The following is an 18,571-nucleotide window of genomic DNA, read 5'->3' as shown; positions in this document are numbered from 1 at the left end:
TGAAAGTGACCAGCACATGAAGAAAGCACTGGGAGGAGCCTGCTGGACAGGAACAGGAAGTTGGAGACTGTGGGGCACTTCCTTCTGAAAAAATGGACTCCTTGCAAAAAAAAGTGCAGGCAAATGTCAACCTGAGGAGTTATTCAGATAAAAATCATCATTTTCAGAAGGTTTATGCTGCTTGCTGGTGGATTTCTTGTGCAGAATTGCTAATTTTGTAATTTCGCGAGTGCGAGATTGTTGCAGCCCGCCGCATCTACGTGTTCGCAATTGCGAACTCCCGCGATACGTGATCACGGCGTACTAGGGATAATTTGAGAAACCCTGATAGATAGCAAGATACTGATACACTTTCCTATCGTACCTTTCAGACTTCATCACAGAAATTCGAAAGAAGAGTTTGGTCAGAACAAAAGGAAGAACACGTGAAGTCCAAAGACGATCAACATTTTCAGAAAAATAAGAAAACTCAATTCACCAAAAAGAAGGTTGCAGGTCTAAAAATCAGACATGCAGAGAATCTTGAGGACACAACTCAAGAACGGGGAATGGACTCAAACGATGTTGGACAGCGCAGCAGAAGTCACCATAGCTCGCAAGATCTTGAAGGATCATCTGGAGATAGTGGACTTGATTGAGTCTATCAAGTTGAAACTGCCGTTACCAGGGCTAGTATCCCACACAAGTTATATGAAGTAACTGTTGTGCTCTCACCTTGTTGTCTCAGGAGTGTCACGGAGTCAGACGTTAGTTCCACAACTTCCCCCTATCACCAATCCACGCCAGACTAAAGACTGACACATATTCTGGTGATCTGGGGGAAAGAGGGAAAACAAAACAAGGTTAGAAAGGGAAACAAGTATTCTTCTTTCTTCAAGGAGGTAAGGATGTCTGTACTTCAGGGAGTAGGTTCTCTGCACAAAGAAAAGAATAGACAATTAACATCCAACCCTACCTATCTATGTTCTATATGATATTCTCTGGATTATATATATATACCTTCTGTAATTAGTGTCTCTCCTCCTTCATAGATAACATGTGTTTACTCAATGAATACTTGATGTGAGGAAGTGAAACTTCTATAAAAGAGAATGTGAGAATTAAATCTAATCCTCTCTAGTAAAGGAGAATGGCTATACTGAAGTTAAATCACATGCTCACCATGTTAATAAAAATTAAAGAGTCCAAAGGTAATCAGGAATTCAATTAGCGTATCTTAATAATACTTGTCGTCAGTATACCAAGACTGCTCTTCTGAAAACTATACATCCATTATCTAAATCCCAAACTAAAGAGGGAAATAGTATCTCCAAGCTGTCTCGTTAAAAGTACTAAGTACAAAGTAACAGCCAAACCACTAGTAGTCCCAAAGAAAAATATCTCCTAACCTCGGAGCGAGCTTAGTGTAACAGAAAGGAATGTTCCCAGACTAATCAGAATAGGAACTCAAAGTTTAGCGCGTTCCTCACGCTCTTATTCCTAAATGTGGAACGAGTCTAAGTTTAACAGGCAAAAAATCCCCAGAACTACTGGGAGAAATCAGGGCAAGACTGCTTTTAGGCAAAGCGCGGTACTCACGATACCGTCGTAATAGATCAAGCTTTAGCGCATTACACAACTCATTCGTCTCTCCTCGGACGCCACCACCATGACCCGGAAGTGGAAACAGGAACCTCTACGAACGCAAAGCGCTTCCGGAAAGTCGAGATTTTGCCAACCATTGCCGCTGTTGTCTGGCGCATGCGCATTTCCCTCTATTTCGGAGTTTTGCCAACCACGTTTACGTGTGCAGGCATGACAGCAACACTCCGGATGGAGGGGGACATAACTAAAAAAATAAGAGCACTCTTTTGGGAGAAGCTCTCTCAGGGTTATGGCATTCTTCTAGCTGAACAAGACTGGCCACCTGAATTTGTCAGGGAGTGTCCACATGGCGAAGAAATAATTATGCCAGCCTTCTCCAACCATATTCCAATTCATAAAAAATATATATATGCCAGAAAATGGGAAGTGGCCCAGGCTCTAGCATTATACAAAAATCACGTAGGATGTGATGAGGATTCTTCTCACCATAAAATTCAATTGAAAAATCAACCAACTGCACAAAGGCAGTATCCAGTTAAGCAAGAAGCTAAAAAAATGGTCAGGGAGATCTTAGATCAACTTGAATACCAAGGGGTGATTTAAACATGCACCTCGTCAATGAACAATCCTTTGTTTCCTGTCTCCAAACCAGACAATACATATCTTCTAGTTTTGGATTACAGACATTTAAACTCTTGCTGTAAAACTTTTGCAGTATAAAATGCACACAGTGCAGCGCTACTGAATAACATTGTGCGTAAAAAATATAAAACCACATTAGATATTTCAAACGGTTTCTTCTGTCAAAACATTGCACCAGAAAGTAGGTACTTGACCGCTTTCTCAATTATGGGGACACAGAGTCACTTCTGTCGTCTTCCACAGGGATTCAAAAATAGTTCAGGGTTATTTTCAGTCAGAGTAACAGTTTTACTACAAACATATGATGACGAAGCTCTATCATATGTCAATGACATCTATCTTACAGACGATGACTTGGACAGGCAATTGAAAAGGGTGAACACCATAATATTGGGCTGCGCCTCTGAAGGGTACAAATTAAATTTCAAGACATTGAGAATTGCCCCCTTAAACCTCCTTTTTCTAGGATATGAGTTATCAAGTGAAGGCAAAAGCCTGGCAGCAAACTTTCTAGAGAAATGTGTGCTGCTCCAACCTCCAAAAACGCTGAAAAACTTACAGTCGATTCTAGGTTTCCTAAATTTCGGAATAACTTACATTCTAAATAACGCAGAAAGGGTTAAACCTCTCTACGAATTAATCAAACCTGATTTTAAAACAATTAAGTGGACTAAAAAGCACACAGAAATGTTGCATTCAGTCCAAATGGACATGTTGGCAATAACACACGTACAAACTCGCGTAAACGCACGGAACTTTGAAGGAGAAAAAGTACCAATAGCTTATAAATCACATCTGTACACACAAGCAGAAATGAAATTCACTTCTACAGAAAATATTCTGACAGCGGTTCAAACTGCAGTAGCAAAAGAGAGAGCCCTCGCACAGGGTAAGCGCATAATGGTCGTTACTCCTGTACCTGCCTTAGAGGCAGTAACAAAGGCGAGCATTCCAAATGCTAAAGCCTTATATCCAAGATGGATACAATGGGTTAATTCTCTTGCTGCAACAGACGTTGAATACGTTTTAAACCCCTATTTAAAAACACAAGAATTTCTACAATATGAACAAGAATGCCCTCTGCCTACTGATATTCTGCCTCTAGAACAGTATGAATGTATCATTTATACTGACGGATCAGCACAGCCCGCTATTGGGGGTAAACAAGTTTATAGTGCTGCATGCACGATCATTAAAGGTCGCTGGCGAGATGGCAAATTCCGACCTATGGACACTAAAACTCAATCTCTTGGAGATTGTACAGCTCAGCTAGCTGACCTACAAGCATTCAAGATGTTGCTTGAAAATACTGATCGCGAATTCCCCACACTCATAGTGTGCAATTTCTATTACTGCGTCCAATCTTATAATGAATACTTGCAGAACTGGGTTCAAAACGGTTTCAAAGATGCAAAAGGTGGCACAATTAAGCATGAGTTGGTTTGGGAACAGGTAGTTCAGTTACGACAAGAACTACAAAAGACTCACGTGATACATACACTGAGTCATCAACGTGATGTTGTTCACGTTGCAGGGAATTCATTAGCTGATGAAGCCGCAAAGGCAGCTGTGCATACGGCTTCCGTAGCTGCAATCACTTGTTCAAAAACTAAAATAGACTGCAAAATAATGCTAGCTGTCAATGCCAAAAGCAAAGGCAATGGTGCAGTGTTACCTCAAAACTATCCACTCCAATACTCATACATGATTGATGCAAACTCCGTTCCTTTTGCTTGAATTCCTGGAGTGGGGGATAGAGTAATTCCAAACAAGAAACATAGAGTAGCTTTTATTTTTTTTATTTTTTTTAAGGTTTTATATAGCGCGAACAAGACTCTTGCGAGTATCAGAGTGCTTTACATGACAAGTAGAAATATATACAGCATATATTACGATATAGTGAACCACGAAATAAGTAAGTAATACATACATCTAGATCAAGAGAAGGCAGTGCGAGGCTAGTGCAAAACAGCAAAGATAAACAGGACGAATATAAGCGAAGAGAAGCAAGTAATATAGTATAGTGAATAGAACATAGAGTTCACATGGATTGAGCCATGAGGATAGCTTTCACTTCTCTTTTGAAGGAAGCAGAGGAAGGGTTCATTCTAGTTTCACTGGTGCTGAGCGTTCCATATCCTTGAAGCCATACCGGAAAAGGACCGGTTATACGTTTTTTTCTTGGCAAATCGTTGAGGTTGTATGAGAAGAGTCTTGGCACTCCTGGAAGCTCTGCTGCCCGCTGAGAGCACCAGTTTCTGAGCTAGGTATTGTGGGGCATAGTGGTAGAGAGCCTTGTGTGTCATACAAGTGATTTTTAAATGAATTCTGGCTTCAAACGGTAGCCAGTTTAGGACTCTCAGGTCTGGGGATATGTGGGCGTTTCTCTCTGAACCTGTGATGAGTCTCGCAGCAGAGTTGATCATGGCTCTTAGCGGGGCTGTCGGTGACCTTGGGAGTCCGTATAAGGTTACTGCTCCATATTCCAAGCGGGGGATAACTAAGGCTTGAACTTCTGTTTTGAAATCGAAGGCGGGCAGATAGGGCTTTAGTTTTCACTGGGTCTTTAGGTGGAAGTTGGCTCCCTTTGTTGAGGCGCTTATGTGTTTCAGCATCTTGAGGTTATTGACCAGCGTTACCCCTAGAGATTTTGCTGAGTCGACTATGAGCTGTTAGGTGCTCCATCCAGTCTGTGATAGTTTGAGTTTTTTTGGGGGGAGCGATTATTAGGAATTCTGTTTTGAGGGAGTTAAGTTTCAACTGGTTTTCGGACAGCCAGATTTGGGTTTTTTGTAGTGTGGAGTTGAGTGATTTGATGTCTTCCAGAGAGTGAATTTTGATGTAAATTTGGGTTCGTCAGCATTCATGTGGAAGTGTATCTTGGAGAGGCTTGAGAAGATCAGTGAGGGGTTCCATGAAAAGGTTGAATAGGGTGGGAGAGAGGGAGGAGCCTTGAGCAACTCCCAGAGTGATAGACGAGGGGAAGGACAGGGATTGGTTGACCTTGAATCTTTGGGATCTGTTTTGGAGGAAAAAGACGAACCAGTTAAATACACTTCCAGACAAACCCATTCTGTGTTTCAAGAGATTCAGCAGGTTGTCGTGTTACACAAAGCACATTTGGGAGAGGGTCTGATACATCAGGGGATCTTTGAATCTATACTAGAATTAAAAGAGAAGTACTGGTGGCCAGGGATGAATGGTCATATTCACACGTTTGTAATTAACTGCCAAAACTGCAACAGAGATCGCAGCAGAGATCGCCGCCAGATACCTGACAACAGTGTAGCCAGCCCAGTACAGACACCATTGTTAGACAGCATTAGACTATCTACATGCAGACTTCCCAATGGGCAAATGCGGTCCCACAACTATTAGGACAGATTCATTTGGATGTGGTCTCAGCGCTCGGCTGACACTCAATCTGTTATGAAAGATTTGAGAGTCTTTATTGGCACATACGCAGTCGGCACGCTACATTCTGACCAGGGTTCTGCCTTTAGCTCAAAAGTTTACAAGGAGGCCATGGCCAATCTGGGCGTTGCATTGCTGTATTCTAGTCCATTCCACCCTGAGGGAATTTTGGTAGTGGAAAGAAAAAACCGGGACATAAAGCAATCTATAACAGCTAGGGTATTAGGCTAGGGTGACGGTGGGTCAAACATCTAATAGGTGTCCGACGTAGTCTTAACAATCTGTCAAGAAGTTCTCTAGGGGGAATCACTCCATATGAAATCCCTTTTGGAACTAGAATGATTGTTGAGGACGTCGATTGTCACACTTCAGTGGTAGAACAAAAACCCTTGAATATCAAAGATCGTTTAGCGGTTTTGCAGGACTTAAATGAAATAAGGAAAAGCCAAAGCAACGTGTTACTGAAGCCAACGGCCACTGAAGAGAAACCACCCATCCCAGTAAGGCTGGCTTGGATTCCAAAGATTGGGGATCTAGTCAGAGAAAAAATCACAGACAAGAAGGAATTTGGGCCTTCTTACAGACAACCAGTACCTGTCTTAGCAGTCCACGGATCAAGAACAGTTTTACTAACGCCCCTTGCTGTTAAAAAGGAGAACAGGTTTGTGTCCATCAACCTGGGCAAACCACATCATGTGGCCGATCATAAGTAGTAGGCCATGTGGACTCCAAAGATGTAGCAGATGCCCGAATCTGGCCACTATCCAAGAGGTTCAAACTGAGAGACTCATCACCTTTGAGTAATCCGCAGAGCGAAAAAAATGACTATGCAATAAAGCAATGGAACTTTTACCTCTTGAGACCCAAATAACAGTTTGTCAAGAAACACCTGTCTACAATGAAATAGCATCTGACTATACAAATATGACAAGTGAGCAAGGGGTTCCAGCAATTTCCACGAATACTGATGCAATTCCGAAAATTGACAGAACTGCCTCTGGCTATTTCATTAACTTTGATACGTTTTCCGACGTTCCCAGTGAACCTGAAACAACGCCAGTAAAGAGAACTTTTAAAGAACGAGCAACAGACCTTTTGCATCAATTGGAAAAGACTTCTCTGGTTTCACCATGGATTGAACTTTGGATTGTGTTGGGTGTACTGTTTCTTCTACATTGTTTGACTCTTGTATTTACCTTGGGAATAGTAATAACTGGAAGATATGTTAAAAAGTACACAGTAAGTAAGAACATCCACTTACTCCTCAAACCACACAAATCATCTCATCGTGAACAAAGAGACTTGTCATTAGTGATCATCACAGCCGTTCCTATACCAGGTGGTATAGCTTGGGACAGAACTGATTATGACATGCTTGGTCCTGCAGAGCTGTTGAAGATTCTACACCAATTCAAGGTTTCCTTGAGTGACTTTGTTTCATCTAGTACCTTTTCTGATGATTGGGACTTTGAGACTGTTAATAATATGATGTCAGACTTTGAAATGTCTGCAAAATTTACGAATCATGAATACTTAGAAGGTTCATCGGATTACAAACAAATGTATTGTAATAATCACTCTGGTCATCATTTCTTACATAAATCTGCAAATCCTAGAAATGTATTAACTTATAACCAATGGGAACATTGTCCTACGCCACCAAAGAGTAGCTCAAAGACATTTTATAACAAATGTCCGTACTTTTCAGGTTTTAAAGTTTCAAATCCAGAAACATTTTACTTTAAAAATGTTAATAAGACAGGAATGAAAAGTATGCTGACTAATACTCAGCAAATAATGTTTTGAATGACACTGTTCAACAGACATATTGTCTTGGGGTAGCCAAGATAAAAGATTTAAACAATCCGTCCATACCTACACCGACACCTGATAGTAATTAGTAAAAACACTACAGAAGGGGGGGTCGACGTACAAACTATTTGTCTTCAAAACAGAACAGATCCTACTTGGAAAAAAATGGTTAATCTGGCCCACAAACAAAAACAACTATCAAGATAGATTCCTGAAAAAGACACAAGGGTTCACATTCACTAGGCCAGATCCAAGATATATCCAGAGACAACATCCAGGGATAGTAACATCATACAGTGTGGGGAAACTGCGCCTTGAGTGGCTACAGAAATCTACACTAAAGGAAGTAAAACAACACTTATCTTTACTTAAAGATGGCGTTGAAATAAGGGACTTCTTACAAGGACCTACTAAACTGCATCATAAACATTTCATATACGCCGGTATCTATGCTGCCTATAATGTAGCATGGAAGATTACGCAAGCAGAGACAGCAGAACGTATATGAGAAATTGATCGTATTATCTCAGAGAAATTTCTCTCTGTAGTTGACAATGGGTTAATGAGTCTGTCATCCAGTTTATATTATTTGGACTGCATACTATCCTTTGCCATAGACATAATGGAACAGGACTTGGTCATGTTGCAACATGGTCAATCACAATTGTGTTCTATCATGCTTTTGGGCTGGACATTGCAAAACCTTCGTTCAGGCTATATGCCTTGGAGTCTAATCAACACCACGTCATTGTTTTCTGAATTTGACCTTACGGATAAATAAATCACACTGGCACAGAGGGGAGCAGAGTATACGGTGCTGAGCATTGAAAAACTGGAAAGATTGCCATTAACTGTTTCTGAGAAACCAGCGACTGAATGGATAAAACATGGTACAATCACTCTGCCTATGACGATTTTCCATTTTCAGTATTGCTTAAAACATATACCAGCAGGCCTATATGTAAGGTTGAGTAAAGAATACATCAAGACATCCTGGGATTTACCTTATACACACAGATGTTGAAGTGGGGGGAAAGTAGTGTTTCTTAGTGATACAAATTGAGAAAATGCACTAAGTGGTTCACTCATGTGTCGGGATATTAATTTACACAGGGCCTGCGATGGTTCCACAAATAACTTATCCTGCCTCCTGCAAGGTTCACCAGCTGCGGTGATTGATCCAATTTTTAAGCAACTGTCTAATGGAAGTTATATTGTGTTGAATGATCACAGCTGCTGCGGCATGTTGCCAGGAATAGCCTATCTCGTAACTGTGTCAGCCAGGGTCACTTGCTGTATGGAAGTATTGTTTCCTAAAACAAAGACAGACTGGGAGTCGCCATTATGGCCTTCACTGAACATCTCTTCTAAACGAATTGATACTTTAAGCAGACTGAAAGGCATTCTTTTACAGAAAACGGTGCTACTGACCTCTGCCAAAAAGATGTATAATCTGCAAGTTGCAAGGACTTCTGCAGAGATACATGCCCTTTTAACAACGAACTGCCCTAAACATTTCTCGGAAATGTTAGGTCATATCTTAAACATGTCTGATATGAGTGGTATTGTACATGTATTTAAGACCGTTTTTTCGGGACTGTTAGCACCTTTTCAAGCAGTCCTAGGTATATTTCCAAACTTCGTGCACTCGGTGTTTGGCAGACTGCCTCTCGTTTTGGGGCTCGCAGCAGGGATACTATTTTTGCTCCTTCTGCTCCGATATGGCAAGCCAACTCACCAACGACGCCCAGATCACCTTGGAGAACACTCTTCTGGCGATGAGGTGTCATGAGCGCATAATCTAAATTTTGAGATTAACTTGTTTAAGAGAATTGAATACCACATGGTTTCTAGCATTCTAGCATTCAGACCAATATGGCAAGATTGCATCTAACCTGTTCTATGATGCCTGCTATGTGGAGAGGAATGCGTGCTAGACATCTGTCTGACACTCCCATCAGTCATGCCAATGGAAGTTGATACTTTGCTTGGACCAGTAACGGCTCATGTACTGTGTTGTCTCCAGCGGCTACCAATCCTGATGACGGCATTCATTGAGATCTCACAGATGCAACATGCTAATGGTGAGGTACGAGGAACAACAGACGCACATCTACTTTGAAAATTGCTGACGGTGATGGTTCACATCTATGTGCGGTAATCCAACTTTCACCTACGATGGTAGACAAATTCTTTACAGACTTAGAAGACTTGATGTTTTCTCCAAGCCCTAACACTGACTTTTGATTTGGCATGCAGTGTTCTGAGAGACTCTGAATTCGACCTTCATTTTTCAAACAAAGTTCTAACTTTGGGACTCTATTTTTCCTATGATTAATTTTTGGTTTTCCAAATTCATATTTTTTAAATTTTGGGCACCAAGTAATCTGCTTAAAGTAGAACTATTCATAGAGAACTAGATTTCTTTGATAGACTTCCAAGAGACAATAATTGACCTTGTCCTCATACAAACAGTTCATATAACCTGCTCGACTTTTTTTCTGTATTGAAGAGCCATTTCATAAATGTATATTCGTGATTCATTCGGATAGCATTTTCAAATGTCAAAAATATATGCTTTTGAATGAAACATTGCTTTGAAATGCATACAGCACAAATGCTCTTTTTCATGTACAGCCAATGCATTTTTATGTATTTTGGGTGGGTTTTAACGCATCATGTGTAGATATGTTTTTATGTGATTATAACTTAGTAATGTCATACATAATAAAGTGGAGTGGGTGTTGTGTGACGTTTTAGGCTCCAAGTGAATTTTCCTGATTCATGCACTTATATAGGTACAATTCACATTGCCCTTATATAGGCATAGAAATCAAGTCCTTATTTAGACATACCCCATGCAGACCAAATACATTCATGGCTACTTCTACCCATACCAAACATCACAACGATTTCTTCGAAAATTGGCTTAAGCAGTTAGGGAACTTCCCCTTTTCGAATATTGATTTGTTGAAGAACTCATGTACTTTGCAAAGAACAACTATTCCCTAGGGGTTCTTTCCTGACGTTAATATGCCCAACTTATGTCAAACTATGGCATTCCTAGACACCTTCAAAGTGTAAATATACCTCCACTTGCTCTAGCGAGACACAGTGGTTCGGAGCAGTTTGACTATCTACTTGCCCGACGGAGCTCGCTACAGCAAGTGCCGACGGAGGCCGACCCTCCAGCTGACGCACTGATCAGGAAGCTATCTCTTCTCCTGCTGAGAATCCAGCTCCAGTGTTTCCAAGCTCCCCTTGCGAGGTGTAGGGTAATCGATCCCCGAGACAGAGATACCAGACCTCCTTCATTTTAACTAAGGTATGGAGCTGATTAGAACCTAGAGAAATCTTGGATAGATTCTTGGCAAAGAAAACAAAACCTATGCTACACAATACTTACTTCTTCCCTCGTACTAGACTTAGGTTAGGTACATCGAAGTAGGCGTATTTGAGAAGCACCAGTTGAGTATTTAAGCCTGTGTATTTATGTATGTATTTTTAAATGGCTTCGAAACCATACAATGCTCTTACAGTATTATTTTATAATACTATTCTCACTGTACGCATTATACTTTGCAGTCTGCTTAACATTATTAGCAGTTCACTTCTCTTGTATGAGAAAGAAGACTGTTCAAAAAACCTTTTTATTGAAAATGCCCGTCTTTCTATTTCTCTACAAACTCTGTTGAAACGAAGCATGCACGATTGACTGAATGAAATATGTATCTATTGTTTCCGCCAATCTAGAGATATGTTTCTTATTCTTAGAAAACAAAGTTGTCATGTTTATGCGGTTGTCAGAAACTAATCCCTTCTTGTGAATTCGAGAAAGTTTCTAGTGACCTCTGAGCTAGCTGGCACTCAGTATTAAGTTTAGTATATTCGATAGAGACCTAGTCGACCTCAGTCCTATGTCTATTGTATAGGACATATTATTCCAATGCACAGTGCCTATAGGGAATATAGGAACTACGCTACAGCAGTAGCAATCTACTTCCCATTTATGAAGCAACAGACAGCACAGCATGTCTGCCAGAGATGTTGTAGGGTCAGAAACAGTACATAGGTAAGTAGGTATGATGGAAAACTAACTGATGAGTAAGATTTTAAATGAAGGAGCTGCTGTGATAGCCGGCAAAACATCCATGTCAAAACATCAGCAGTAGGACAATGGGTCATGGAATGATAATGGTAGATTTATATACACGTCTGTGCAGTGCGTGTCACTTAATGTTCTTTTCTCCCACTCTCATGAGATGGTTTTACAAGGCAACTCTGAGCTCACTGGGTGTGGAGCTTCCACGAATCCCAGAGACAGGCCGTTCCAAAGACGGTAACAGAGAAGGTTGAAAGATCTGAGTTTTGATCCTGGCAGATTGACTGGTGATCCCTGAGGGGGTGTAGTTGGTCTGTGTGTGTTGCCACGGCTGTCCAGTGGGTGTAAGAAAATGTCAGCAATTTGTGGAGGACCCTCTTGTGGGTGAGAACCACCCAGCTTCATGCACTACGGACTAGAGGGTTTGGGTCTGCGCAGGATACGTTACATTCTGATAGCAAAATGGAGGACCTTGTCCATAGCGGATAGATGTTACCAAGGATTAACATCTTCAGTTACGACAGAAAGAGAAAGTCCATTTACGTGGAGGTGCTTGAAAAGCTTTCTGCACTCTGCTGGTGCAGGCAGGATGTTTATTCTCTAGTTGGAATTTGCCAGGGGATGTTCAGATACAGTGGGTGAATCAAACCTTGGAGCAGCACTGGTAGCGTTGACTCTTGGAGTCTTGTAGTGTGTGCTGGATGCGGTAGAACTGTCTCAATGCTCTACGGAGCTCAGAAAATCCAGACTCTCCTTCATCTCAGAGATCGACCTCTGTGGCTTGACCAGTTGAACTGCAATAAAGAAGATGACCTGGACCAGTTCTACCTCTCCTGACCTTTGAACTGCTCATTAAGGAACGAAGCCCTGCCTGGAAGGAAGATCTGCACAAGGCACAGCTGACATAAGTCCCACCTGGAAGGAATATCTGCACAAGGCACAGCTGACAGAAGTCCACCCTGGAAGGAAGATCTGCACATTGCACAGCTGTCAGAAGCCCTGCCTGGAAGGAAGATCTGCACAGGGTGTAGCTGACAGAAGTCCCTGCCTGGAAGGAAGATCTGCACAAGGCACAGCTGACAGAAGCCCCCGTCTGGAAGGAAAATCTGTAAAAGGTGCAGCTGATAGAAGCCCCCGTCTGGAATGATAGTCTGCACAGGGCACAGCTGACAGAAGTCCTGCCTGGAAGAAAGATTTGCACAAGGGACAGCTGACTGACGTCCTGTCTAGAAGCAAGATCTGCACAGGGCACATCTGACAGAAGTCCTGTCTAGAAAGGAAGATCTGCACAAGGCACAGTTGACAGAAGCCCCCGCCTGGAAGGAAGATCTGCACAGGGCACAGCTGGCAGAGGTCCCGCCTTGAAGGAAGATCCGCCCAAGGTGCAGCTGACAGAGGTCCTGCCTGGAAGAAAGATCCGCTCAAGGCGCAGCTGACAGAAGTCCTGCCTGGAAGGAAGATCTGCACAGGGCACCGCTGATAGAAGTCCAGCCTGGAATGAAGATCTGCACAGGGCACAGAAGAGAGAACACCTGTCAAGAAAGGAAGATCCGTACAAGGCGCAGCTGACGGAATTCCTGCCTGGAAGGAAGATCTGCACAGGGCACAGTTGACGGAAGGTCTGCCTGGTGGTGACCTCAAAGTAGTGAGAGACCCACAAACCACAAGATCCTTGAAGCCCAGCTAGCCAGACTGGACGCAATGTACACCAGAGGCCTGATTTAGATTTCAGTGGATTGTTTATTCCATCACAAATGTGACAGGTATCCTGCCCGACCCATTAAAAATGCATTACATCCTGTGGCAATTATAATAAGGCAGACAGGATATCTGTCACGCTTTGATAATGCCTTGGTCTAGTTTGCAAAGTTTTACTCAGCGGAACTCCACAAAGTGCCAGGGAAACTCCACCGCATTCTGCAGACTTCTGCTAGTGGCAGAGTTTGTTAAATTGCACTGCTCTCACAGATTTTTAATGCCAGGAGTTTAACCCCCACTGTAAAATCATCAAGAACAGCACTACGCGTCGTTTCAAAGGGCGATGCTGCTTTCTGCCGCTCTAATTGATATTCTAATCGAAAGGCAGCTTCATCAACGAGAATGGCAGATTTTAACACTTGAGTGGTCGCGACCTGCCGTGACCTCCCGCAATGAGAAATCTCGCCAGGAGGAGGTCTATTGTGTTATATTTTCTTACCGGTGGCGAACTGCTTGAGAAAATAATTCTGTTCTGCATGGAGTTTTTTGGACCAACTCCGCACTCTTGGGCAAAACTTTGCGAGGTCTGCCGGCAGAGCTGAATTCTTCACCCACCCCTAGTCTTGAGGCAATAATCTGTTGGACAAACTCCTAACTAGGCCCTTTGTCTGCAATAAGTGCTGTAGAAGAAGTGAAATCCATGGCCTTGTGAGTATGAGGCAGTTATCTGTCTTCTGATGAACCCCACAGAGTGAGTGTACAGCCAGAGAGCAGTAGGGGGGCCGAAGGACAGGAAATTAGGTAAACTTGAATATGAGAAATATGGAAAGGTATAAATGCAGCATCACCTGTGGATAACTGACACCTCCTCTCACTCTTCAAAATGCCCATCCGGTCACAAATGGCATCCTGGGCCCCAAAAGGACAACATCATGCCAGATGCCATGTAATGTTGGAAAAGGGGGTAAAAAGAGTAATAGGCACACATCTGCTGTGGTGATATGTCAGGTAAATTATTGGTTGTGATGGATTCTCTACAAGTAGTAAATGACTGATATCGTTGAATATTAAAGTATATGACTCAACGTTTGTTTGCCTTATCTGCGCTTATAATGTAAAGGACGGGCCTTACAGTGAACACCTCGCTCTGTTTTACACAAAAACCCCAGAAGGAGCTGCATCTTACAGAACTTTATCTAACTTAGGAAGAGCTAAAGACTTGCTTTTTAAAGTTGTCTTTCAGGGCCAGAAACGGGTGCTGTAAGCTACACTAGTTTCAGGGAGATGGACAGATGTTATGGCGATAGGAAACACCCCTCAACTCACAATAATGTTCCAATCTTCCATGTTAGTAGAAACCAGAAATGCTTGAACCAAGGGAGCTGTTGAAAGTGTCAAAGGTGACTTATGAACAGCGAGGTAAAGACAGGAGTTGGTATTTGAGATGATCTTAAGTAAATCGGAAAGAATGAGAAAAAGTGTGTAAATGGAGTTACTTTTGTTGTATACTTGGTAAAGAGTTACTGGAAATTTTACAGCCCAGCCTGATCCATCTCTTTTTCTATACTCTACTGTTGTTTAAATGAATTCTTGACCATATGCGTCTATCTTAAGCTATACCTCAAGCACTTGGGTGCTACGTGAGCGCCCTTACTTTGCTCAGTTACTCTGTAAACATTGGTAAATCACCTCTTTTCCAGACATTAATAAAATGTCACCTGATCAACAGAACATTTAGTTAAATATCTGTGTATGATGAAATATTCCTTGCAAAGTTTCAAAAGCGATAAAGAAGAAGGGGGAGCTTTACTAAGATTTTGCACTGTGTTTGCGTCACAAAAGAGGCACAAAATGGCGCAAAATCTTATTTTCCTAATTTACTTTCCAGCGCTAAACTTGTTTAGCACTGGAAATAACGTTAAAGTAATGTGACACTGCGCACAGCATTGTTTGGCATTACTTTGTGCCATCGGGGCCTGCCAAGGTTGGTGCATGGGTGTTCTCGTGCAACCACAAAACTAGGTGCAAGGAAGGAGAAATGCTTTTATTTCTTCTTCCTTTTCTGACTTTGCATGTGTGCTGCACTGTGCAACACGTATGCAAAATGGTAAAAGCTTTCCCTCGTGTCGAGGCATAGTAATTTGTACAGGAAGGGTGTCCTTCCTGTACAAAACTCATGCTGGACTCACAGACTCACACACCCTAGTGCTCTGGTGCTAAGGTGTGTGCATGGCGCAGGCCCTCTGTAATCAGTGCTGGCGCAAGGGAAAGGAAAGGAGAGAGCCATATCTCTGAAAATATGGTGCTCTCCTGTTCCCTTCCTGTCGCGCCACGCAGCGTAGCCTAGCGTGGGAGGGCTGCGCTGCATTGTGTGGAGTGTCTTTTACAAATAGTTAAACATTGTGAATTCTCATTCCATTATGTTTCCATTTAGTAATTTTAAATATCTTTACATCCAACAGAAAACAAGCCTTGAATGTGTGAAATGGCCATCAAAAATGAAGCGAAGGCTGTAACTCTTCAATAATAGCAGAAATAATGAGGTCCAGTATTCAGGAAAACATCAGCGCAGTCGGGGACAGAGGAACCTGCACACAAACTGACAGATCCCGGATGAAGCATCAAGGGCAGTTCAGCGATTGTAAGAGTCTGAGCTTTGCACCTCCACGCCACAAGACGAAGAAATGACCTTATTAAAATTAAGGCAACAACAATATTAAACCGCCTCCTGTATAAACAAGTGTCCAACACCAGCTTTGATCATGGGAGCGGTATGATGTGATTACCGCAGTGCTCTGTTTTCTAAAATGATTATAAGCCATCATTCCGTGCTCTAGGTGAATTCTAAACTCTTTCCGGCCGAACCACAGTAACCAGAGAAGAGCACAACAGAACGGAGCCAGACAACTGACAAATAAAGGAAAGAGGAGTTCTTATATCTACAATACAACAGACTGTCCCGATTTGCACCGGCCAGAAGGAAGATACATCTTTACCCGCAAGCGTGCATTGCCATAATCCAATCTAAAGGCACAATCGCCTACAAAGATACCTTCTACATATTAGGAGTGTGGCAAATATTTGGTGGCTATCGTATTTTATTGTTAAAACAGAAATCAAACGTGGAAAATACTGCACACATAAGTGTGTGAGAAAAAGCCAAGTGCTTTATCAGACATGTCGGCCCATCAGGAAATGCAGTCATGGGATATAGACAAATATATACCCGACCCACAGACACTAACCAAGAAAGAGGAATCATACACATACAAAAAGAGCTTTAGTTTGTCATCACTATGCAAGCTTCATCAGCAAACCTACACAGGAGAAAAAACATTCAAGTGCAGTGAATGTGTAAAGAGCTTTGGTCAGTTATCAGTCCTACAGATACATCAGCGTACACACACGGGGGAAAAGCCATATCATTGCAGTGAATGTGCAAAGTGCTTTAGTCACTTATCAAACCTCCAACAACATCAGCGAATACACACGGGGGAAAAACCATTCAAGTGCAGTGAATGTGCAAAGTGCTTTAATCACTTATCATACCTTCAAACACATCAGCGAATACACACAGGGGAAAACCCATTCAAGTGCAGTAAATGTACAAAGTGCTTTAGTCAGTTATCAAAACTTAAAAGACATCAGCTAATACACACAGGGGAAAAACCATTCAAGTGCAGTGAATGTGCAAAGTGCTTTAGTCTGTTATCATACCTTCAAACACATCAACGAACACACACGGGGGAAAAACAGTTCAAGTGCAGTGAATGTGCAAAGTGCTTTAGTCAGTTATCACACCTTCAAAACCATCAGCGAATACACACAGGGGAAAAACCATTCAAATGCAATGAATGTGGGAAGAGCTTTAGTCAGGTGTCAGACCGAAAACGTCATCAGCGAACACACACAGGGGAAAAACCTTATCATTGTAGTGAATGTGACAGTAGTTTTCGCAACTCTTCAGCATTAAGGGTTCATCAGCGAACACACACAGGGGAAAAACCATTCAAGTGCAGTGAATGTGCAAAGTGCTTTAGTCAATTATCAAACCTTCAAAAACATCAGCGAATACACACAGGGGTAAAACCATTCAAGTGCAATGAATGTGGGAAGACCTTTAGTCAAATATCAGAACGAAAAAGTCATAATCGAATACACACGGGGGAAAAACCATTCAAGTGCAGTGAATGTGGGAAGAGCTTTAGCCAGATATCAGCCCGAAGAAGTCATCAGCGAACACACACGGGGGAAAAACCTTATCATTGTAGTGAATGTGGCAGTAGTTTTCGCGAATCTTCATCATTAAGGTCTCATCAGCGAACACACACAGGGGAAAAACCATTCAAGTGCAGTGAATGTGCAAAGTGCTTTAGTTACTTATCAAACCTTCAAGATCATCAGCGAATACACACAGGGGAAAAACCATTCAAGTGTAATGAATGCGGGAAGAGCTTTAGTCGGATATCAGACCGAAAACGTCATCAGCGAACACACACGGGGGAAAAACCTTATAATTGAAGTGAATGTGACAGTAGTTTTCACGACTCTTCAGCATTAAGGTATCATCAGGGAACACACACAGGGAAAAAAACATTCAAGTGCAGTAAATGTGCAAAGTGCTTTAGTCAGTTATCACACCTTGAAAGACATCAGCGAACACACACGGGGGAAAAACCGTTCAAGTGCAGTGAATGTGCAAAGTGCTTTAGTCTGTTATCACACCTTCAAACACATCAACGAACACACACGGGGGGAAAACCGTTCAAGTGCAGTGAATGTGCAAAGTGCTTTAGTCAGTTATCACACCTTCAAAAACATCAGCGAACACACACAGGGGAAAAACCATTCAAGTGCAGTAAATGTGCAAAGTGCTTTAGTCTGTTATCACACCTTCAATGTCATAATCGACCACACACGGGGGAAAAACCATTCAAGTGCAGTGAATGTGCAAAGTGCTTTAGTCGGTTATCACAACTTCAAAGACATAAGCGAACACATACAGGGGAAAAACCATTCAAGTGCAGTGAATGTGCAAAGTGCTTTAGTCACTTATCAAACCTCCAAAATTATCAGCGAATACAAATAGGGGAAAAACCATTCACGTGCAATGAATGTGGGAAGAGCTTTAGTCAGATATCAGACCGGAAACGTCATCAGCGAACACACACGGGGGGAAAAACCTTATCATTGTAGTGAATGTGACAGTAGTTTTCGCGACTCTTCAACATTAAGGTATCATCAGCGAACACACACATGGGAAAAACCATTCAAGTGGAGTGAATGTGCAAAGTGCTTTACTCCCTTATCAAAGCTTCA

The 18,571-nt window shown here is 42.1% G+C and overlaps 1 protein-coding gene across 1 annotated transcript; it reads left to right on the top strand.

Moving 5' to 3' along the window:
* Positions 1-16,248: 16,248 nt before the first annotated feature.
* On the top strand, positions 16,249-17,774 carry LOC147662749 (uncharacterized). Its single transcript, XM_086950929.1, has one exon. The coding sequence runs from the start codon at positions 16,430-16,432 to the stop codon at positions 17,771-17,773; it is 1,344 nt and encodes a 447-aa protein (XP_086807055.1). The 5' UTR covers positions 16,249-16,429; the 3' UTR covers position 17,774.
* The last annotated feature ends 797 nt before the right edge of the window (positions 17,775-18,571 follow it).

The sequence above is a fragment of the Lissotriton vulgaris genome, unplaced genomic scaffold, assembly GCF_964263255.1.
Source record: "Lissotriton vulgaris unplaced genomic scaffold, aLisVul1.2 SCAFFOLD_1034, whole genome shotgun sequence".
NCBI classification, from domain to species: domain Eukaryota; kingdom Metazoa; phylum Chordata; class Amphibia; order Caudata; family Salamandridae; genus Lissotriton; species Lissotriton vulgaris.
The sequence above is the reverse complement of the archived record's forward strand: the minus strand, read 5'-3'. Positions and strand labels throughout refer to the sequence as shown.